Below are 24,294 nucleotides of genomic sequence, written 5' to 3'. Positions count from 1 at the left end.
ATATAGTAAACATATCTGGTAAATAGTTACATATGTGGTACTGAATATGCATGCACAGTATATGTATTCAGTATAGTCGTGTTTTGCTTTTTATACTCACATTAAAGTGTATGCATGGCCAAAACTTTTTCTTTAAGTTTTGGATAGAGTGGGGAGGGGTTAAAATACCCAGCTAGTTATTTTCTGCAACAGGATATCAGTGGAAACCTCCCAAAGTAATGGAAATTTCCCTCTTATACAGTTGTTCCTGGAACATGTGTCCACAGTAGAAGATTTCCCTTGACCTCTTGATTTGGAGACTCTAAAATGTTGGATTTCTTCTTACTTTCAATCATGGTGCTAATGGTCACCAGTATATGAAGAGGGTGGATCTCTACAGTAGGGGCTCAGGCAGAAAAAAAAAAACTTGACAGAAGCTTTAATTTCTTCCAACTCTATCAAAAACAAAAAGAAACTAAAACAACTAAACAAAAAGGTTTTGCTAGAGATGTACTTTAAAACAGAATCAAAATGCTGCTTCACTGTCTGGCAATTCTAAAAGATTTTAAAAAGATTAATTCCGGTTATTTTATTTTTAGAATTATGTTTTCTCTTTTATCTGTTTTATGTCTAAAGTTCCCCAGGTTTTCATAAACATTTATTGCAAGTGCTGATTTTATTTTCCAGCCTATGAATTGCAAAACTGTCCAGCCCCGCATCCATTTAAGAATGGGTACATCATTAATTCTGATTATAGTGTGGGACAATCAATATCTTTTGAATGTTATCCAGGATATGTTCTGATAGGACATGCTGTTCTCACTTGCCAACATGGTATTAATAGAAACTGGAACTATCCTTTTCCAAGATGTGAAGGTAAGTAAATTATCCTGAGAGTTTGTTTGCCAATTACTTACTTTTTAGGTGCTTCACAAAAACAGCCTTGAAAGCTTTGTTTTTTTGTTTGTTTTTTTGTTTGTTTTTTCTTCTTAATAAAGAAAGATTAATTAAAACAGCCCTTACATAGAACATAAATGTATTGACTGCTGGCTGTAAATCATCTTAGGTGAACATTGACAATTATTTCAGTAGTGTTTCGAAATAACATTGAATTTTCCAGTATAAATAGCCTGGCTTTTCTAACAAGCAATTATTTATTGTTTCTGAGATTAACATTACAACTTGCACCTTCTATGAGGCTCTCCGGAGGGAACTAAATATGATAGCATAAATAGGGCAATTTGCTTTGTGATCCATTAGCCCTAATGTTTCATTATTGTGTAAGTATTCAGCAGTCCCTCATTGTGCAATGATTGCGTCTGTTTTTCATGCTTTGCAAAACCTTTGTTGCTAAGGTTAATAATCTGAAGAAAAAGTAGTCAATAACTTCTGCAGTCACATGATGGGAAAAAAAATGCTCATAGTGCCTGGCTTAAATGAAGTGTATCACACTGTACTTTCAGTTAAACTAAAGTAATGACTACATTAATTATACATTCATTATTTGTAAAGTGGAGCATAAGTGGTTTTCATGTGTACATTATAATAAAAAGTTTGTAGTTTTCCTTTTTAGATTAAACCTCCCTAAACCTATTTATGCATAGACATTTCTTTTAATGTTTTCAGCTTTTTATTTTTGTTTCTATTACTTTCTTGCATTGGTTATCTTAAAAAAAAGCTGCCAGGTACATCAATATGTTCTAATTAACAATATCCCAAACATACCAAACCAGTGTCAGAAACTATAACCAAAATACACAGACATTAGTTAGTGCTGCACATCCCCATACCTGTAGTGATTCAAACTGAATAAATGTGTAATAAATTCTAAATAACCAAAATTAACAACAATGACACACGCAGAAAATATGTATATAGATATGAATGAATGAAATGAAAAGTAGACCCAAAGCAAGTCCTTCACTGGAAATCAGCACCTGTTAATCAGTACAGAGCCCGGGGGTGGCTCCAAAGCGTGTTTTGACTCAGTGTAACAGCTGGGTCACACACTCTGAAGTGAGCACAATAACCTTGGGGGCCACTGAAGTGCACCGGAGCATGGTTTGCAGCACCAAGGATTTCCTGAGCATGTTGGATAACACCATTTATGGACACTGTAGGAGACCTGAAGGGCCTGGTATGGAATTTAGGGGGACCCCCACGCCATTTTCTTTTAAATTTTGGTTTGGGGTTCCCTTGTGGGGAAATCCCATGCCGTTTTTATCAATTAACTTTTATGTGTATTGTCGGACCGACAATTCATTAATAGCCGCGAGTAGTTTTAAATGACTTTTTTTTCCTTTGAAATGTCATTTTGCTGTCAGACTGTTCTAAACACAGGAAACATGTGCCCCTTTACAGGCATACTATAGACACCCCCCAGGTACAAAATTTAAAGGAATATTACACTTTTATTGTTTCACTTTAAGCATTATTAAAATCTCTGCTCCCGAAAAAACAGCCATTTTTAAAACTTTTTTTGCATTGATCCATGTCCCCTGGGGCAGGATCCAGGTCCCCAAACACTTTTTACGGCAATAACTTGCATATAAGCCTTTAAAATTAGCACTTTTGATTTCTCCCATAGACTTTTAAAGGGTGTTCCGCGGCTTTTGAACTGGCGAACAGCCGATGTTCGAGTCAAACACGAGTTCGACTCGAACTCGAAGCTTATCCCTACTCTCTACACAAATAATTAGGCCCGAATACTAAAACCTTAGCAAACAGATACACCAGAAGTCTAAAAAATGTAGCTGCACTGTTGAGCATCTGTGGTGTAGGGCTAAATCTCAGAAAAAGTGCAACCAAAAAAAATCTACAATTCCTGTCTCCAAGCAGACTTATTTTATCACTCTCATTAACACGCTCTCATCCAGTCCCATCAACTCTTTTCTATCTTTAAATCTCTACTTCACCTCCACTGCCCCCACCCACTAATTAACTCACTATCCAGGAGATTGTATCAATTCTAATTTTGAAGTGATTGGCAATTTGTGATGAATTCTCCTCTTTACAGATATCGCCCCCACTTAATACTCCATGTCTGCAGGTACAGTACATTCATTACTTTCCTCATTTAGCTCCACTACTATAGACAAGGTTGCTAAACTTTTTTCTAATGCCCACCTATACACCTGCCTCCTGGACCCTGTTCCCTTACAATTATTATGGTGACCTTCTGGCCCTATCCAACACTCTCTAACTCACATCTTCAATCTCTCACTGTCTTCTGGCAGTCGGTGGTCACCCAAAACTTGAAAAGTCCTTGTTGGATCCCACCAATCTTAGCAACTTATGACCAATCTCCTGGCTCCCCTTCACCTTAAACTCCTTGAACGCCTGGCCTACAACCGACTGAGCTACCACCTCACTGAATAACCTTCTTGGTCCCCTTCATTTTGGATTTTGCTCTCAACACTCCACAGAAACTGCACTCCTAAAACTCACAAACAATCTACTAATTGCTAAAACCAATAGTCACTATTCTGTACTCCTACTCTTAGACCTCTCTGCTCCTTTGATACAGTTGACCCCCTCCTCTTTAAAAAGCTCCACTCCTTTGTTCTCCATGACTGTACTTTTCCTTGGTTCTCATCCTACCTATCCCATTGCAGCTTCAGTGTCACTTAAAAATTCTACCTCCTCATCTCCCCTTCCTTTTTCTATTGGGGTTCTGTTCATGGATCTCTCCTATTATTGATCTACACCTTCCTGGGTCAGCCTCCCATGACTTTCAATACCATTTCATTGATGGTGACACCACAATCTATATTTCTACTCCTCAGCTCACTCCATCAGTATCCTCGAACATCACTAATCTACAGACAGACATATTAGTTTGGATGTCATACAACTTCCTCAGAACTCAGCCTACCAAAAACCAAGCTTATAAAATTTCCTCCCCCATGTGCCCCTTCCCCTGACTTTTCTGTCAAGATTTATGGCATATCTATCAGTCCGTCCCCACATGCCAGGGTACTAGGTGTAATCCTGGACTCTGAACTGTCCTTTAGGTCCCACATCCAATCACTTTGTAAATCTTGCCACATCAATCTCTACAACATGTACAAACTATGACCTTTCTAAACCGGTGACACCACAAAGCTTCTAATTCACTCCCTAGTTATCTCTTGCCTTTACTACTGAAACTCCCTCCTCATTGGATTACCTTTATGTAGGCTATTCCCCTTCAGTTCATCATGAATGCTACTGCCAGACTCATCTACTTTACCAACCATTTATGTCTGCTACCCCTCTCTGCCAATCTCTCCATTGGCTTCCACTCACCCAATGAATAAAACTAAAAATACTAACAACTTGCAAAGCCATTGTCATGTAGAAGAGCCTGATATGCATAGGAAGACCTCTCTCACACCTCTGACCCAGAGCCCCTGATAGAATAGACAGGTAGCGCAGGAGTGCGGAGTTGCACGAGTGCTGGTGGTCTTGCTGGTTGCTGGGCTACTGATAATCTGGTATACCATATGACAGCGGATGTTCTGTGAACTGGAACTGGCTGGTGCTTGGATGTAGTAAGCAGAAGAGCAGGCCCCAGTGGCTAATGGGCAGATGCTTGCAGCTGAATAGTTCCATGAGGACTGAAACACAGACAGGGTCAAACAAGCCAGGTCATACACATGCGATCAGATCAGGAACAGATGCTGAGGCTGTAGCGGAGTCAAGGTACAAGCCAGGGTCAATACAGGCAGAGAGCAGGAGTAGTCAGAGCAAGCTGGGTCAATAACTGGAACAGAAACAGAGCAGCAGGGAATAGGACAATCACAGGAACACTGTAGATGAGACAGCACTGATCCTGGGTGCTGATCCAGCTTAAATAGCCTATTTGGCATCCTTATCTGTCACGAGATGTGCCGCGCACAGCATATTTGTTTGCCTGCGCATATGCGTTTGAATGTTAGCACGCGCTAATGCACATCTTCTTCCAGGCATTCGGGGAACAGGGATTTGTCTGCCGCTATTATTCTGTCTTTTGACAGAGCCTTCCTGACAGCCATCCACAACTCTATCCCCAGCTACATCACTAACCTAGTCTCAAAATACCAACCAAAGACCATTCCTCCCATAACCTCCTGCTCTCTAGCTCCCTTGTCACCCCTTCCCATGCTCATCTCTAGGACTTCTCCTGAACTTCTCCCATTCTTTGGAACTACCTACCTAAGAGTTCCAGGTAGGGAGTGCACACCCCCTCCCAGCTGTGCTGTGATTTATCACAGCACATGCAGATCACCAGGTCCTGGCCAATGACTTGCCGCCAGCACCCAGTGATCATCTCTGAGCTTCCCTGAACACAGCTCTGTGAATGTAAACAACACAGAGCTGTGTTCAGTGACAGGGGATCTCATTAAAACAAAACAATACTCGCGCTATGTATCAAATTGTGAACGTAAATATATATACATGTGTATTATTATTATTATTATACAGGATTTATATAGCACCAACAGTTTACGCAGCGCTTTACAACATTAGGGCAGACAGTACAATTACAATACAATTCAATACAGGAGGAATCAGAGGGCCCTGCTCGTTAGAGCTAACAATCTAGGATATATATATATAAAAAATAAAAAACCTGCAGCTTCTGTCGACTAGGTGCTAGATTACCTCAAATAACAATCAAAAAATATTAATACAGCGCTAACAGTTGGTGATGATGTTCTGTCATAAAAACAATGATGGCAAAAAATAATCTCTTGTAAGGGTGCTTAGGTTCTCCAAAAAAATTGAAAAGAGCTTGGGTGCTTCATGTAAACATGCTGTGCCATGTGCCACACTCCCCTCTTGTATCCCCACTCACCAGAGAAAATGGACCCTCCGCTTTGCAGTCTGGGGATCAAACACGCTTAGATCTGGTGTTTTGTCTTGGGGGTAACTAGGATCTCCACCAGGCTTGATAAAACAAATACAGGCTCTTTGTGAAGTACTGCATAAAAATATGTTTATTGCGCAATAATATGTGCTACTTACACGATTGCTGATAAAACAATCATATGACAGAAAGTGAAGCTTTTTTGGGTTAGCCACAGCTTGGCGTGCATTTCATGGAGGGCAGAAATAGTGTCAATGGTTAGGAAACCCGAAATACGTTTTCACGTTTCGCCCCTCCTCCAGGGCCGCAGCGAACCCAGAAAAGCTTCACTTTCTGTCTTATGCTCATTTTATCAGCAATCTTGTAAGTCATTAAAAACATTATTTAGACTTTATAAATGCTAGTTCCTTTAATTATGAATTATCATGAAACATTTATTTTACACATTTTTATTTTCTTTAATTGATTGTCCAGATAAACCTTTAAATGCACTGACTTAATATTTTGTTTAAGAGTTATCTATGAATCGAGGTGCTCTAGAAAACCCCAAATCTCCTATTTCTATGTTAGAAGGTTTTTGACTTTGTGATAGTTGACATAATTCTGGTTACTACTCAAAGCAAGTTTGGAATGTAATTCTGAATATTTAGTAAGAAATAATGATGTGCTCTAATTAACCTTTCAATCAGTGCACAATTCCTATACTGAGTGAATACTAAATCCAAATTCCTCATAAAGTATTGATATTTCCACCTGTGATAAATCCAAACAAAAACATTAAAAAAAAACGATCTATATTAGTGACGTGTTGAAAATTATATATAGTGAAATGCCTCAATATATAGGTTATAATACTGATGGATAAAATCGATCGCTAGCAGCAATCATAAAACATAGTTTACAGCAGCATAAACAACTCTATGGGTTCACCATATGTGGTCAAATCTCATCCAAAGTTATTGGTACAAACATAATTAATATTACAATACACCAGTGTTGCTGTAATATATCAATATAACTGTCCAACCCAATTCACAGTACAAGTCCACCACAAATCTTTCCAACCACTCTGGAATGTTAACAAAAATAAAAAAATCTTGTGAGCCACAACGGTCCTGTACCAAACGTGTGTTAGTCTCCAGCTGCGTGCGTGGATCACGTTTCATATACCGTGCAAGTAATACTAATAGGAAATATGCGCTGCGCTAGAGTGAACCCAATAACTCTAATTAATAAATATCAAAAATAGCTGGAAATAACAAAGACTAATAAATATTATACATCTAATGTATAAAAGTGCAATGTGCAAATAAATAATAGATCTCTATAATAATAGTGGTAAATATAAAAAACATCAATAATCCATATTGCAAATGGTGAAGTGCATAAATAAATGCAAAAAGTGCTTAGTGATCCATAATAGACATCGCAGATGCCCATAATACATAATCTCAAAGTGATCACAATACTCCCCACAATGGGGTACTCACATAGTCCTGGGGCATATCCCCCTGATGAAGACACGTGATCCCTGTGTCGAACACGCGTAGGGGAGGGGCCAGGACGGAGAGAGCAGCACGGAATCCACACAGAAGGAGCATATCACACCATACCACACCATACGTCCAGCGATTTTTGCTTTTTATATCGGAGGCTGATTATAGAATGGTGCACTGATGCACCAGAACTATGTGAGTACCCCATTGTGGGGAGTGTTTTATTAATAAATTTACCCAACAATATTACACCATATAGTTTTTCTCTTATTTATACACATGGAGCTACATTGAATCAAGCTGGAGAGTTACGTCTGATATCAGCACTGAGCCCGGGGGTGGCTCCAAAGCGTGATTTGACTTAGGGTAGCAGCTGGGTCACACTCTCTGAGGTGAGTATATTAGCCTAAGGGGGCCACTGGAGTGCGTGCACCGGAGCGTGGTTTGCAGCACCTAGGATGTATGAGCATGACGGATGACACCACATTTGGACACCATCTACACGCACAGATTTGAATTGTTATATGAGACTTTTTCACCTATCACTTTGTGATTATGTATTAGGGCATCTGTGATGTCTATTATGGAGCACTAAGCACTTTTTACATTTATTTATGCACTTCACCATTTGCGATATGGATTATTGATGTTTTTTATATTTACCACTATTATTATAGAGATCTATTATTTGCACATTGCACTTTTATACGTTAGATGTATAATATTTATTGGTCTTTGTTATTTCCAGCTACTTTTCATATTTATTATTTAGAGTTATTGGGTTCACTCTAGCGCAGCACTCTGGAATGTTGCTTGTTACTGTTTATAATTGGGGTCTTATTGCCGCTCTCAGATGCAAGTAGATTCATGCAATAAAGCAAAGGTATATATCATTGCGCAGTGATTAAAATGCACAGAGAGATCGCACAGCAAGAAATTCACTCACATTTTTCTGAGTAATCTGCACTTAGGTAAAAACAATCAGCCACTCAGAACGTGATACCTCCTCACACCACTGCTATCGTGCTGATATCCAGCCTCAATAGTATTCGTCACTGGCTCCTTCTACACGTTACGACCTGTGACGCAATATATAGAAGGAGCCAGTGATGAATACTATTGAGGCTGGATATCAGCACGATAGCAGTGGTGTGAGGAGGTATCACGCTCTGAGTGGCTGATTGTTTTTACCTAAGTGCAGATTACTCAGAGAAATGTGAGTGAATTTCTTGCTGTGTGATCTCCCTGTGCATTTTAATCACTGCGCAATGATATATAACTTTGCTTTATTGCATAAATCTACTTGTATCTGAGAGCGGCAATAAGACCCCAGTTATAAACAGTAATAAGTAACATTCCGGAGTGGATTGGAAAGATTTGTGGTGGACTTGTACTGTGAATTGGGTTGAACAGTTATATTGATATATTACAGCAACACTGGTATATTGTAATATTAATTAATTGTGTACCAATAACTTTGGATGAGATTTGATCACATATGGTGAACCCATAGAGTTGTTTATGCTGCTGTAAACTATGTTTTATGATTGCTGCTAGCGATTGATTTTATCCCTCAGTATTATAACCTATATATTGAGGCATTTCACTATATATAATTTTAAACACGTCACTAATATAGATAGTTTTTGAAAATGTTTTTGTTTGGATTTATCACAGGTGGAAGTATCAATACTTTATGAGGAATTTGGATTTAGTATTCACTCAGTATAGGATTTGTGCACTGATTGAAAGGTTAATTAGAGCGCATCATTATTTCTTACTATATATTCCTTTCATGGTGCCTGATCACTTTTAGAATGATTGCAGCTTAATTATTTAGTTATTTTTCAGTCATCTGGTTTCAAATATTCAATTCAGCGTTTTAGTATTTTTATTTTTGTAATTCTGAATATTGTCTATAAAGAACCCTATGTACCTAGGCTGGTTCTTTCTGTATTATAATGCACATTGTTTCCATTTCAGCACCTTGTGGATATAATGTGTCATCGGAAAATGGCACCATTTACTCTCCAGGATTTCCAGATGAATATCCCAATTCAAAGGACTGTACTTGGTTTATTTCTGTTCCACAGGGTCATGGGGTTTATATTAACTTTACTTTGCTCCAGACCGAACTAGTGAATGATTACATTGCAGTATGGTATGTGACCCATAGTAAATAAATTGCTTTTAAATTGATTATTTTTCCTTGACTCTGCAACTATGTAATGGATGTAGGACTACTGCCTGACATTTTTAAGAAGTAAAATAATAACACATAAGGTCAGAACATGAATTTGAAAAACTAATCAATTTTTATAGATACATGCATAGCACAAATTAAATAAGTAGTCAATCACTAACATTTTACCTCTCTCTCATAGCCTGAGGTCTTATTAGAAATTCTCTGGCAGGGATAGTTAATATACTGTGAAATGCAGTATGTATCAGGAAAACCTTTCTCATTCATTTAAGGTGAAGTATATAACATTCACAACAAGAAGCTGTAAAATTATACGGTAGAAATTGTATGTAACATACATTGCTTCATGCCTTGGTCTTCCAGACCATCTAGCACCCATCCCCAAATGCTGTACCTCTTCCAGCTCTGTGTCTTTCCTTAACAGCTCTCAGCTGTTTTGTCTCTCATAGACTCTCTCTCTGACTCAGGCCTCTGGTTTGAAGCACCTCTGACCCATTGGGTGAGACCCTGTCTCTCGGCTCCTTTCGCTCAGACTCAGGCCTCTGGTTTGAACACCTCTGACCCTGCCTCTTGGCTTCTTGGCCTGTCCAGTCCTGGACAGCAAGGTGTAGATGTGCACCTCTTGTCTTCCTTACAATCACTGACCCCCTTCGGGAGGGTGGGGCATGACCTCTAATCCTGTCTTTCCTAAAAGAACAGCACACACCTGTGCCATTAGTGAGCCCATTTTCTTCAAAACCTGGCCCAGACAGCCTTATCACATAGTGGCATGGCCTCATCCTGCCACACCTTTTTCTGTAGATGTTCCTTACACCTACCTTAAAGCACAGTATATCTAAAGTTTAGAAAAAATGTAATACTTTATATTTCCGTTTTCACTCCTTACATGTTGGGGCTGCATTACTCTTTTAAATTTGCATTACTCTATATAAGGCTCAGTATACTTTTTTTATCCTGATAGAAATCCAGTATCTTCCTGTGCATTGAATTGCAATCTGAGCTAACTTCTGTGAACAGTGGAAAACCTAACCCCTAGTTAATAGGGATAAGGAGAGGTAGAGATGTTAGTAGTCCAAATCAGGAGAAAAGCTAGGGTGACTACAGTGTAGTTAGTAAGCACGGTCACAGGGAGTTTCTTACTGACAAAATCACCAAGTGAAAATGTAATTGAAGCCTAGATTGTTAAAAAGTAGCATTTATTTACTTATTTATTTTTCCACACATAGGATTTTAGTTTATTTTAAAAATAAAAGATTGAAAAAAAAATATGCAGTTTCTGCTTAAAAGAACAGGTAAGCTGCAATATATTACTTTTCTTTTTTTGGGTTTAGATTTAACCTAACCATAATTCTTAACCCTATTCTCAAATTACAGTAAAACTTACCAGAAGAAACACTGTCACCTTTCCCTTGCAGATCAAAGTGACAATGTCTTTGCAAAAGGCATACACACCTAATCTACGCTCAATCACAGGTCCTTGTTGCTCAACAGCTTTAACAGTTAACTCCAATGTAACTTAACTGCTAACTTAACCTGCAACACTAACTTTAATCCTGCAACCTGACACACTTTGTTGGGTATAAACTACTAGACATGTGCATTCATTTTTGTCCCAATGCATTTTCGTCCAAATTTTGGGTATTTTCCTTATCGTTTTAACAAAGATTTGACGAAGCAGTCGCCGCGAGCAGACATTTACGGTCAAATGCTCCGCCCATAGGCTATATAAGAATTCTAATGTTGGTTGACTAGTAATAATAATTAATAAATATAATTAATACTAGTGTCATACAACATTAGAATTCTACTATAGCTTGTAGGCGGAACATTCGACCGGAAATGTAAGATTGCCGTGTTGTACAGTTTAGCTGCTCTGTCGAATTTTCTAAGAACATTAGACAGACACCATAAGCCTTCAATGACAGATTCGACCTTAATTATTTCGGATTTTCGGACAAATGAATTTTTTTAATGAAACTAAATAAATAAAAACTAATTTCGAGAGTATCTAAATAAATTTATTTTTTGGACGAAAACAAAATTCCGAAACAAAATATTTCAGTGTGCACATGTCTATAAACTACGCAGCTTTCTATACCACACCAAGATCCACCAACACTCTACCAGCAAAGCAGGGATAGGAATCAAAGAGATATTTATTAAAAAGCAGCACACATTATACAAATGAACACTTGTTAGGCACACATTTAACCCCTTAATTACCTGAGATGTTAACCCCTTCGCAGCCAGTGTCATTAGTATAGTGGCAATGTATATTATTATCACTGATCACTGTATTAGTGTCACTGGTTATGTCAGTGGCAGTTACCCACTCAGTGTCAGTTAGTGTTCGATTGCTCGCCGCACTATAGCAGTCCCATTATAAGTCCCTGATCACCATTATTGGTAGTATAAAAAAGAAAAAAAAATCTTCAGTATTTATACCATAGTTTGTAGATGCTATAACTTTCATGCAAACCAATCAATATACAGTTATTGGGATTTTTTTGTTTTTGTTTTACTAAAAACATGTAGCAGAATACTTTTTGCCCAAAATTTATGAAGAAATTCGATTTTTTATATATGATCTAAAGAATTTAGGATTCCCCAGTGGGGCTTTAAAGCAGCAAAGTACACCATTACAAAAAATCATTAATAAGACAGTTTATTGACAAAGTGTCCAGTATCATATATTCATGTAGAATCTGGTCCAATGATAAATTCATATTTCATAAAATGGCAAAAATACATTTATAATCCATAAAGTGGTAAAAATGCATATCACATCATTACATTACATAGTGTAGTAAAATGCCGAAGCCCCGACGCGTTTCGACCTATATGCGGTCTCTTCAGGGGGCACATCTGAATCTATAAAGTAATACAAATATTCAGAATTGTGGATATTTTCTAAAAAGGATCACATTAGATAAATCATGATGATGGGTTTTACCATTAAAATGAGGTAGATGTCTCTGATAGGGGCATTGGGGAGCCATTGAGAGGTCCGAGTGGTACGCAGGCCATCCCCACCCCCCCCAGACGGGGAAAGAGCCAGCCCCAAGGGGCTTACAAGGAGCCACACTGGTGCACGCCCCCCCTGGGGGAGCGAAAGGGTGAACACCTGCAATAGACATCCATAGATAGCCAATTAGTGAAGTAATGTATTAGTATTTAAGTCATCATTGTAAGTATTAATTTTAATTTTAGATAATACTTACAATGATGACTTAAATACTTTGAAATACTATGAAATAATAAATAATATGAATTTATCATTGGACCAGATTCTACATGAATATATGATACTGGACACTTTGTCAATAAACTGTCTTATTAATGATTTTTTGTAATGGTGTACTTTGCTGCTTTAAAGCCCCACTGGGGAATCCTAAATTCTTTAGATCAATCAATTTCGGGGTGCGCAGCTCTTTTGTTCTCTCCTATGTATGTCTCCCCCTAGTTGCCGATTTTTTATATATTGGACAAGTTTTATAGCAGAAAGTAAACCCAGTGGTGATCAAATACCACAAAAAGAAAGTTCTGTTTGTGTGGAAATAAATTATATAAATTTTGTTTGGGTACAATGTTGCATGATCGCACAAGTACCAGTTAAAGTAAAGACAATTTTAATATCTACTGGACAAGGTGGCAAGCTCATTATTTAAACATAGCCTGCTAGACAAATGCAGCTACATAAATAGCTGCAGCACCAAACATTATATTTTCTTTTGACTTATCCTGAATTTTCAGAACATTGAAGTAGGTATATGTTCTACAGCTTTGATAACAGGCATTGTAAAATAATGTTAGCTTTTGTGTTTAAACATTCACTATTGAATTCATACTCAGGTGGTCAAAAAATTGTCTCAAAGAAAGAACAGACCAAGAGTTAAATGATTTCAAACAACCTCTTGCTAATCTCTGATGTACTTCAGTACATATCACAAAAGGATGAAGATGCTGTTGAAATTCAGACATTGCTTTCTACAAAGGCAAGACAAAATAAATGTTTGATGCTTGCAAAGGTTTCTTAAGTGACAACGGGTTCTTTTTTTAAAAATTCCAATTGAACAACTGCTTAAGACCATAGTGAATAGTGTTTAAAAAATGCTGTTGTCAGGTATTATACTCATGCCTTATAGGTGGTCAAATGATTAAAAAAATCTATCTACTTATACATTTGCATAGGTTATAAAGTGTAACAAAATGTATCAGTTTCTTGAAATAATTTACAGTCAGGTCCATAAATATTGGGACATCGACACAATTCTAATCTTTTTGGCTCTGTGTAGGAATTATAACAGTTTGTATATGTGCCTCCCACTTTTTAAGGGACCAAAAGTAATGGGACAATTGGCTACTCAGCTGCTCCATGGCCAGGTGTGTGTTATTCCCTCATTATCCCATTTACAAGGAGCAGATGAAAGGTCCAGAGTTCATTTCAAGTGTGCTATTTGCATTTGGAATCTGTTGCTGTCAACTCTCAATATGAGATCCAAAGAGCTGTCACTATCAGTGAAGCAAGCCATCATTAGGCTGAAAAAAACAAAACAAACCCATCAGAGAGATAGTAAAAAACATTAGGTGTGGCCAAATCAACTGTTTGGAACATCCTTAAAAAGAAAGAATGCATCGGTGAGCTCAGCAACACCAAAAGACCCGTAAGACCACGGAAAACAACAGTGGTGGATGACCGAAGAATTCTTTCCCTGGTGAAGAAAACACCCCTCACAACAGTTGGCCAGATCAAGAACACTCTCCAGGAGGTAGGTGTATGTGTGTCAAAGTCAACAATCAAGAGAAAACTTGAGAGGGTTCACCACAAGATGTAAACCATTGGTGAGCCTCAAAAACAGGAAGGCCAGATTAGAGTTTGCCAAACAACATCTAAAAAAGCCTTCACAGTTCTGGAACAACATCCTATGGACAGATGAGACCAAGATCAACTTGTACCAGAGTGATGGGAAGAGAAGAGTATGGAGAAGGAAAGGAACTACTCATGATGCAAAGCATACCACCTCATCAGTGAAGCATGGTGGTGGTAGTGTCATGGTGTGGGCATGTATGGCTGCCAATGGAACTGGTTCTCTTGTATTTATTGATGATGTGACTGCTGACAAAAGCAGCAGGGTGAATTCTGAAGTGTTTTGGGCAATATTATCTGCTCATTTTTAGCAAAATGCTTCAGAACTCATTGGACGGCGCTTCACAGTGCAGATGGACAATGACCCAAAGCATACTGCGAAAGCAACCAAAGAGTTTTTTTAAGGGAAATAAGTGGTATGTTATGCAATGGCCAAGTCAATCACCTGACCTGAATCCGATTGAGCATGCATTTCACTTTCTAAAGACAAAACTGAAGGGAAAATGCCCCAAGAACAAGCAGGAACTGAAGACAGTTGCAGTAGAGGCCTGGCAGAGCATCACTAGGGATGAAACCCAGCGTCTGGTGATGTCTATGCATTCCAGACTTCAGGCTGTAATTGACTGCAAAGGATTTGCAACCAAGTATTAAAAAGTGAAAGTTTGATGGATGATTGTTAATCTGTCCCATTACTTTTGGTCCCCTAAAAAGTAGGAGGCACATACACAAACTGTTGTAATTCCTACACCGTTCACCTGATTTGGATGTAAATACCCTCAAATTAAAGCTGAAAGTCTGTAGTTAAAGCACATCTTGTGCATTTCATTTCAAGTCCATAATAATAATTATGGATAATAATAATAATAATTCATTCAGAAAGAGAAAATTTGCTTGCAAAGTGAAAATTCCCTTGCAAAGTAAACAGTATATTTGCCTTTAGTAAATCAATCCTATGATCTTCTGTGTCACTTTGCAAGGGATTTTTCCATTAACTTAATGAACGAGGTGAAACTCTTCTGACTTCATTCATCCAATCATTGTTCATGCTTGTGATTGCGTACTCTTTGCTAGATGAATTTTCACCACATTCACTATACAAATTGAAGAGTCCCTTGCAAAGCAAAAATTCACCTTGTAAAATGGACATTCCTTTAGTACTATAAAACGCCAGTATTACATACAAGTATAATACTATTGTTACTTTTAAATGCACAGTTTTTACTGGCTATTTATGTTTTTTTCTATATATTTTTAGGGATGGAATTGATCAGAATTCTCCTCAGCTTGGTGTTTTTAGTGGAAATACAGCCCTTGAGACAGCATATAGTTCATCTAATCAAGTACTTATTAAGTTTCACAGTGACTTTTCAACTGGGGGATTCTTTGTTCTAAATTTTCATGGTACGTTTATGGAAATATGTTTTGTATATGTATACTAATTGCAGCCTATAGTTTTCAAAACTGTGTTATATGTGCTTAGCATAGTACCTTGGCTAGCTTTAAGCACTGTTTCTTGAGTGTTATACAGCAATCCTCTCACATAGAGGCATGGTGTAATTGTCTTTATTTTCCTCCTATATTTTTTAACAAAATCATTCTAGTTGTATCTATGTTATGCAATAACTACATGAAACTGAGATAAACCCACTGACCAAGGGTTCAAATCAGGTTGATGTAGTATAAAGCAGGCTACATTCTCCTTATTATACATATGCCACCTTTGTCATCTTTATCCAACTCTTTGCTGGTCTCCTTAACTCTCCAGTAGTAAATCATAAACATATTCTAATGGAACAGATCCTAGACCTGACACCACTGGTATCACAGTTAGAGTCCAGTTCTTTGGTCAACTTTAAATCTTTACATACTTTACTGATGTTTTAAAAAGTTTGTGATGTATTTAAATTTGTGTTACACAATGGGGGCTATTCTGTGTATACCCCTTTAAGGGACAATAATGCTCTCATGAAATGCTTATCATTTTTTTTATATCTCCGAAAAACAAGCGCGCAACCATTAATTAATCAGTGAAGATGATTAAACACAACCATACAAACTCATATAAAGATATATATAGTACTGTGCAAAAGTGATACAATAAAGTAAAAAAATGCTACCAAAAAATGCTACCAAAAAACGCCCATGTGAACAGTGGTGTGCACCATCAACCTGTTACAAGGACCTAAAGCAAAAGTACTCTGATATATACAAAATCCATTAAGGTGAGTGTATCTAAGTGATCAAAAATATATAAGCAAAGTCCATAAAAATGGCAATGTGAGTATGGAGAAACTCAGTAATCAGGAGAGATGGGAATGAGATGTTCTTGCAGCCCAAAAACTTGTGATATTACTGCCGCTTACCAGATCAGTTGGACCTCAAATTATAGAGATAATGGAATAATGATCTCTTTGGAATAAAAAAGAAGTTTCAAAGTTTATCTGCACAATGGATCTTTTTTTTTTTTTCCCTTGAGTGTTAACCACTGAGATCATCCATGAGAAGAGATCTGAATCAAGGGTGATTATAACTTTTCCTGTGTGTGGATTCTAAAAAGAGAGAGGAGTTAGCTTCGGTCATTGAGGGTGATTGTAATCATGATCCCTGGATTGAAAGACAGGTGGAGCATTTCAATGCCGCCAGGCTGATGCAACAGGCTCCCATGATCTCTATAATTTGAGGTCCAACTGATCTGGTAAGCGGCAGTAATACCACACGTTTTTGGGCTACAAGAGCATCTCATTCCCATCTCTCCTGATTACTGAGTTTCTCCATACTCACATTGTCATTTTTATGGACTTTGCTTATATATTTTTGATCACTTAGATACACTCACCTTAATGGATTTTGTATATATCAGAGTAATTTTGCTTTAGGTCCTTGTAACAGGTTGATGGTGCACACCACTGTTCACATGGGCGTTTTTTTGTGGTAGCATTTTTTTACTTTATTGTATCGCTTTTGCACAATACTATATATATCCTTATATGCGTTTGCATGGTTGTGTTTAATCATCTTCACTGATTAATTAATGGTTGCGCGCTTGTTTTTCAGAGATATATGTTTTTGAGCTTTTTTGTATTTAGGCTTACACAAGCAGCTGCACTTTTTTCACTTAGTTAGCGCAGAAATTTCCTTTACAGCTATCATTTTTTTTAGAACAAAGTGTTGAACAACTGCAAGAATTAATACTTCCTAGGGTTTGCATCTACCAGTTTCTCCATTTGCAACACAAAATCACCCCAACAAAGCAAGCCTAACTTATACTTTATAGACTAGTGGTATTTATTACTGTGCTTAAAGCAACAGTTAAAAAGGGGAATGTCTCTCATTTCCTTTTTCGAGTACCTAATTCTCATTTACACTTATAGTCCCCCTTACATGCAGGTCTAAGACTGCTTTCACACTGAGGCGCTTTACAGGCACTATAGCGCTAAAAATAGTCCCTGCATCTGTAAAGAGCTTCTCCTCTCACTCCAGTGTGACAGCCTGAGTGCTGTCACACTGGAGTGGTGCGCTTGCAGGACGGTAAAAAATGTCCTGCAAATCAATAGGCAGAGCCGCCGAGGCGCTGCAGCGGCGCTTAGCTGGCGGTTTTAACCCTTTTTGGCCGCTAGCAGGGGTTAAAAGCTCCCTGCTAGTGGCCGAATAGCGCCGCTAAAATGACAGTAAAGTGCCGCTAAAAATAGCGGTGCTTTACCGCCGACGCCCCCAACGCCTCAGTGTAAAAGCACACTAAGTGGGAACAGGACATAGGTACAATAGCTAAAGAACAGTAGGAATTTATTCTGCAAATGGTTACCTCTGCAGCTCTTTCAAATTCTAGAAGAAATTTTATACATAGAACATTTCGAACAACCGAATGGCTACATAAATATGGCAGTAGGGACTCTCCTTTACTGTATGCCCCAGATACCTGCGGAATACTGGGGATCTGATGCATATATTGTGGCGCTGCCCCAAATTGTTTACATACTGGAAAGACATTGTAAATCTACATTGAGCAAAATTATAAATGCAACACTTTTGTGTTTGCCCCTATTTATCATGAGCTGAATTTAAAGATTTACGTCTTTTTCTATGTACACAAAAGGCTTATTTCTCTTAAATATTGTTCACAAATCTGTCTAAATCTGTGTTAGTGAGCACTTCTCCTTTGCCAAGATAATCCATCCACCTCACAGGTGTGGCATATCAAGATGCTGATTAGACAGCATGATTATTGCACAGGTTCCACAATAAAAGACCACTCTAAAATGTGCAGTTTTATCACACGGCACAATGCCACAGATGTCGCAAGTTTTGAGAGAGTGTGCAATTGGCAAGCTGACTGCAGGAATCTCCACCAGAGCTGTTGCCCTTGAATTGAATGTTCATTTCTCTACCATAAATCATCTCCAAAGGCGTTTCAGAGAATTTGGCAGTACATCCAACTGGCCTCACAACCGCAGACCATGTGTAACCACTAGGGCTTTTTTTCTCGGAGAATAGGTGCAGGAACTCCCCCCGTCTGAGTCACCCCTTGTCTCTGCCCCCTACCCACCTCTGACCACCGTCCCTTGATTCCACCCCCTACCCACCTACCAGTACTGCCCCTTTTAGAGAATACAGAACCAAGTATAATTTTGTGGTGCTAAATCATTTGTATGGAACATGTTAATGATAAAAAGAAAAGCAATAAAATAGATCCCCTGCAGTCAGCAACAATAGAATCTCAGCAATAGATCCCCACACAACAATAGACTCCCCCAGCAACAATGGACTCCACTCTAACAACAATAGATTCCCTGCAGCAACTGTTATCCACCCACAACAAAATATCACACCCAGTAACAAAATATCCACCCAAGCAACATTAGACGCCCCCCCCTCCCAGCAGCAACAACAGATCTCCCAGCAGCCAGCATCAATGGATCCTCCAGCAGCCAGTAAAAATAGACCTCTCCCTCAACAGTAGATCCCTTCCAGCAACATAAGACCCCTCCAGCAACAACAGATTCCCCATCAGCAACAATAGACCCTCACAGAAAAATCAGATCCCCACCAGTGACAATAGATCCCCCAACAGCCAATATCAATAGACCCTCCAGCACACCCCACACTCCATGCTATTACATACATTTAGTGCTGGAGGTGCTGGAACTGTGTTCCCCCGCGTTCCCGCTGAAAAAAAGCCCTGGTAACCACACCAGCCCAGGACCTCCACATCCAGCATCTTCATCTCCAAGATCGTCTGAGACCAGCCACCCGGACAGCTGCTACAAAAATTGGTTTTGCATAACCAAACAATTTCTGCACAAACTGTCAGAAACCGTGTCAAGGAAGCTCATCTGCATGCTCGTCGTCCAAATTGGGGTCTCGACCTGACTGCAGTTCGTCGTTGTAACCGACCTGGGTGGGCAAATGCTCACATTCAATGATGTCCGGCACTTTGGAGAGGTGTTCTCTTCATGGAGGAATACCATTTTTACTGTACAGGGCAGATGGCAGACAGCGTGTATGGCATTGTGTGGGTGATTGGTTTGCTGATGTCAACGTTGTGGATTGAGTGGCCCATGGTGGCGGTGAGGTTATGGTATGGGCAGGTGTATGCTATGGACAACGAACACAGGTGCATTTTATTAATGCCATTTTGAATGCACAGAGATACTGTGACAAGATCCTAAGGCCCATTGTTATGCCATTAATCCACGTGACAAGGCTATTTTTTACCTACCTCACTTATATGCTTAATGATACATAACATTAGAGTCATAAATACCTTTTATCCATATGAATCAACCCTTGAAAGTAAGAACGATTGATACTTGTGCAAAAAAAAGATAACAATCTAATTTATTTAAACTTACTATTGTACAGAAAAGAAACTTGTAGTAATCCGAGATTAGCAACTTCAACATGAATGATACAATCTTAGAAACAACGATGTTACCAATGATACAAAATATTGCTATAATGGTCATACCCATGCTATCAAGAGATTAATAATATATTAAGGCAAAATCCTACGATAGAAAAGGTTAGGGAAGAAGTAAAGAGATATAAGAGCATACATTACACAGATATTCTTATGTGTGGCCATCTTTCATCTAGACTGTGAGCCAAAGAGAATGGGGGTAGCTCTCTTGACTGCGTTATACCCCCATGCCCCTTTTCCCACCAATCCAGGTTCTACCCCCCTGGGACCTTCTCATTGGTCTAGAGTTGCTTACATAAGTATTGGCTACCTCTAAAGCCTCCTAAATGTTCATTGGTTTATAGTTGCCCCAAATTCTGATTGGCTGCACCTCTTTGCCTAACATGCCCAGGTCTAAAAACTTCCGGTGCCTTTCTGTCTATATTTGTTAAGCAACCTCCTTTGATCCCCAAGTCTACCAGTTCCGACATTAGCATGTCAAAAGACCCCCAACCAAGTGGTGACACAAATTCTGATATGACAACGAAAGAGTAACTTAAATACCACCTGCCTAAAACATTCAACAGCTTTTGAGAACCAAGCTAAAATCTAAGCTGGGCTCAACCTGATATCACAAAATATATACAGTTCTGTAAAAACATATATATATGTTATATATATATATATATATATATATATATATATATATATATATATATATATATATATCCAATGGGGCATGGTAATTTAATTAGAGAGTCCTTTTATTAGAGAGTTCCCTTGAAGATATAAATATGGATTTCAAAATCTCCACCACAGTCACCCCTGAAGTTCATTCTTGAATTTATGTCCTCCTTCAATGATTTTGCATCCACCCACAACCGCCAGAAGCCCTGACCCTTCACCACCACCACCACTGCAGCCTCCTCTTCCTTTCTTGAACACGCCTGAAACCATCAAGGTAGACTTGAGACAGCAAAGTAATCCTGGTTCCTTTGAGACTTTACATTCAAACCATGAGTGTCTGTACTGAAATGTTTCATAGCCCCTTGGAAAAGCGGAACACCAACATTGATGGTGGGATCCTGGCATATCTAGTCCTGTAACTTGGGAATATGGTGTAATGATTGTAACGACTGGATAGGACCGCGAGACAGCACTTTTCAGCATGGTGAAGGAAAGTTCAGGAGGGTCTTATTTGTTGCACATTTGTCTCAAGAGATGACTTGGTTGTCATTGCTTTTGCAGGTGGTGGTCGGGCGGGCCTCCGGACAGTCATGCATAAATACAAAAAAAAGAAAGGAGAACATCAGTGTACAGTTATGGGAGGAATGTCAGACAGGAGCAGCGGTGTGGCCATTAAGGCTAAATACTTATAAGGGCTGTAATGTGGATGAGTAAAGTGGGATCACCACAGGGTACAGAATCCGAGCAACAGCCAGTATCATCCATGGCTCTTGATGGTAGGGATAGTCAACTCTGCCTGCTATTGCCAGGTCCCTGGATTCACCACACCTACTCATGGGGCTCAGGTTAAAGCAGTAGGCAGACAAGGGGAGGTAGAATTACATTAAGACATAAGACCTGGATGTCCAGGGATACTTTGTGAAATAGGAAAACAGTCTATAGGACCCACTGGACTTTTAAAACTGAGTCAGGCAGAAACGGTAAAGCCTTACAATTTACAGCTGATCTCTGATATTCAAACAAAAGTTCCGGAAGACTAATACATTTACTTTTAAAGATATAGAGGAGTATTATCAGCTAATGGAATGGTACCATCACTTAAGGTAATTAAAGATAAGAATTTGAAACAAAGAAAGTAGGAACGAGAAAGAAGAGAAAAAAATAAAAATAAGCAAAAAATTAAAAAAAACATACAGGTTTAATGCTGCTTCAACCCAGACAGTTAATCACACACATTTCACTTTATGTCAAAGAGCATTGCATCTGCATTCATAAAAACAAATGAACAATATATAACTGTCCTGAAAAATTATTATAAAGTGCCTTGAAAAATAATACATTGCAGCTGTTGCAGCAGCAACTTAGCAAAAAAAAAATAAAGAGGAACAAAAAATAAAAATAGATAACTTATCTCTCATATTAGTGATCAACAGGTGAACAGGATCACTGTCACTAAAATGTACAAGTCAGGTACAAAAAAATATAAAAAAAGGAGAGAATAAAACAATGGTTGCCAAAAACTTTTAGAATTTAGTTAAACCCGACTGCATTTTATTGCTCAAAATTATTTTAGAGGCTTTTTCCCAAAACAACAAAAAGAAAAATATAGTTCTAAGGTCCTCTTTTTAAATGCGCACAATACTCTACATTGGTCTCTTAATAGTTACCCACATCAGGACAGCAACAGGGTGGAGTTTACTAAAGCTGTGGCCCAAAGACGGAAACCTGAATAAACTTTTCCCATTAAGAAATTTTAGTTTGAGATATTTGGATTAACCTCTTTTGATCTTGAGATCACCCAAATCGTTCACTTCACTCCTCCTAAGACATCCTGATTTCCAGCTCCCTTGTTACCTCCTCCCATGCTCAACATCAGGACCACTCAAGAACCTCTGGAACCCCAATATGTCCAGCTCCTACCCTTTCCACCACTAGGTGATACCTAAAAACTCTTTTATTCCTTTATTACTGCCTAAAATGTTACCTCAGCCAGCTCCATATCAGATAATTCCCAGCAGCTATTATTTTTGTACCACCCTCCTCTCCTTAGATCATAATCCCCTTGAGCAGGGCCCTTCTATTCACGCCCTGCACAGACTGTTAGCATTATCTGCCTGTTGCCCAAACTACCCAACTCCCCAACTTTTAACTCCTCCCCGAATCCCAATGGAAGTTTCAGTAGGTGTAAGAGTATGTCAGGTTTGCTAGAAAACCTTTCTTCATGGGTGAGCGGGGTACAACCCAGTGTTCCTGCTATATCCATGCCAAGGGCAAGAGGGGATGTACAATAGACTCCCCAAGGTAGTGTACCCTGCTGAGTACCATTTAACCTGATGCTGAAAACAGTGCATCATTAGACATGTGATACCAGCACCAGTACCCTGGTCTCAGGTCTCAAGTATTTTTAACTTTGCTTAGGACCAGTTGGGACACTACCCCGGCATACATTAGACATGACCCCCTCCTGTGCCAGCATTGTTGCCTTTTCCCATAGCACAACCCCTTCCTTTCTCCAGCACTCATCAGTACCAGTCATCTGAGGCTGTCCAGACTCAAGCCATCAAAACAAGATGGACTCCAGGGTGTAACACAGTAGGAGAGGATAGTACCCAGATTGACCGTGATATCTGCACAATGTTCCATCCCTGCCATTAGAGATGAGAACAGTGCAAGTTAGATTTTGACGATCCTGGAACTGAGTCATCCACCAATCTATTACCACTCATAGGCAACCTGGATACTACCCCCAACTGCCTGTCCTTGCAAAGTGACGCTGGACAGAGTAAGTTGGTTTTCCTAACTGCTTCCCTGGTATATAGCAAAAGACCTCCCAATGTGAGCTCAAGTATCTCCAGTTCCATAATGTTTTAAGGTACCCAGTGCCCCACCTCCAGCTCCAAAGGCGGTCTCCATTAAGCCTTTCTTTATCCTACGTATGGGAAATAGTCTGAATACCCAGACTGAAAACCACCTGCCAACAGGTAAACTCAATTCTTTATAGAGGTTGCACGCCTTCTCCCTCCTTTATCAATTTGGTAATCAGACCATGTTATCCTTCACCCATACAAAATAAACTGTCTACACTATTCAGACAGGACTCACATGAATGACGGGGTATAGTGCAATAATGGGGCACTGGTCTTCCTGGCATGCAGGACACAGACAACTAGTTAAGGTACACAAGGAGTCTAGGACAGGAAGGACACCTATAGGTATTAACTGAGGAGAATACGGCATGCCCACACATATATCGGAAGTGAAGGCCCTTGGAACAGCCAAGAGCTGGGAACACCCCATACAATCTTCCTGCACAACTGTTCTCCAGGCTCAACCAAA

At 39.0% G+C, this 24,294-nt stretch overlaps 1 protein-coding gene across 1 annotated transcript in view; it reads left to right on the top strand.

Annotated features, from left to right (window-relative positions):
- The window catches only part of CSMD1 (CUB and Sushi multiple domains 1), a 3,274,537-nt gene that overhangs the window by 2,681,606 nt on the left and 568,637 nt on the right, over positions 1 to 24,294 (top strand). Inside the window, exons 42-44 of the mRNA XM_073626646.1 lie at positions 667 to 855; positions 9,289 to 9,466; positions 15,631 to 15,776. Coding sequence (XP_073482747.1) covers positions 667 to 855; positions 9,289 to 9,466; positions 15,631 to 15,776 — 513 coding nt within the window. The remainder of the gene's footprint in view (positions 1 to 666; positions 856 to 9,288; positions 9,467 to 15,630; positions 15,777 to 24,294) is intronic.

Source organism: Aquarana catesbeiana, linkage group LG04, assembly GCF_042186555.1.
Source record: "Aquarana catesbeiana isolate 2022-GZ linkage group LG04, ASM4218655v1, whole genome shotgun sequence".
Classification (NCBI taxonomy): domain Eukaryota; kingdom Metazoa; phylum Chordata; class Amphibia; order Anura; family Ranidae; genus Aquarana; species Aquarana catesbeiana.
This window is presented reverse-complemented; position numbering and strand designations above follow the sequence as displayed.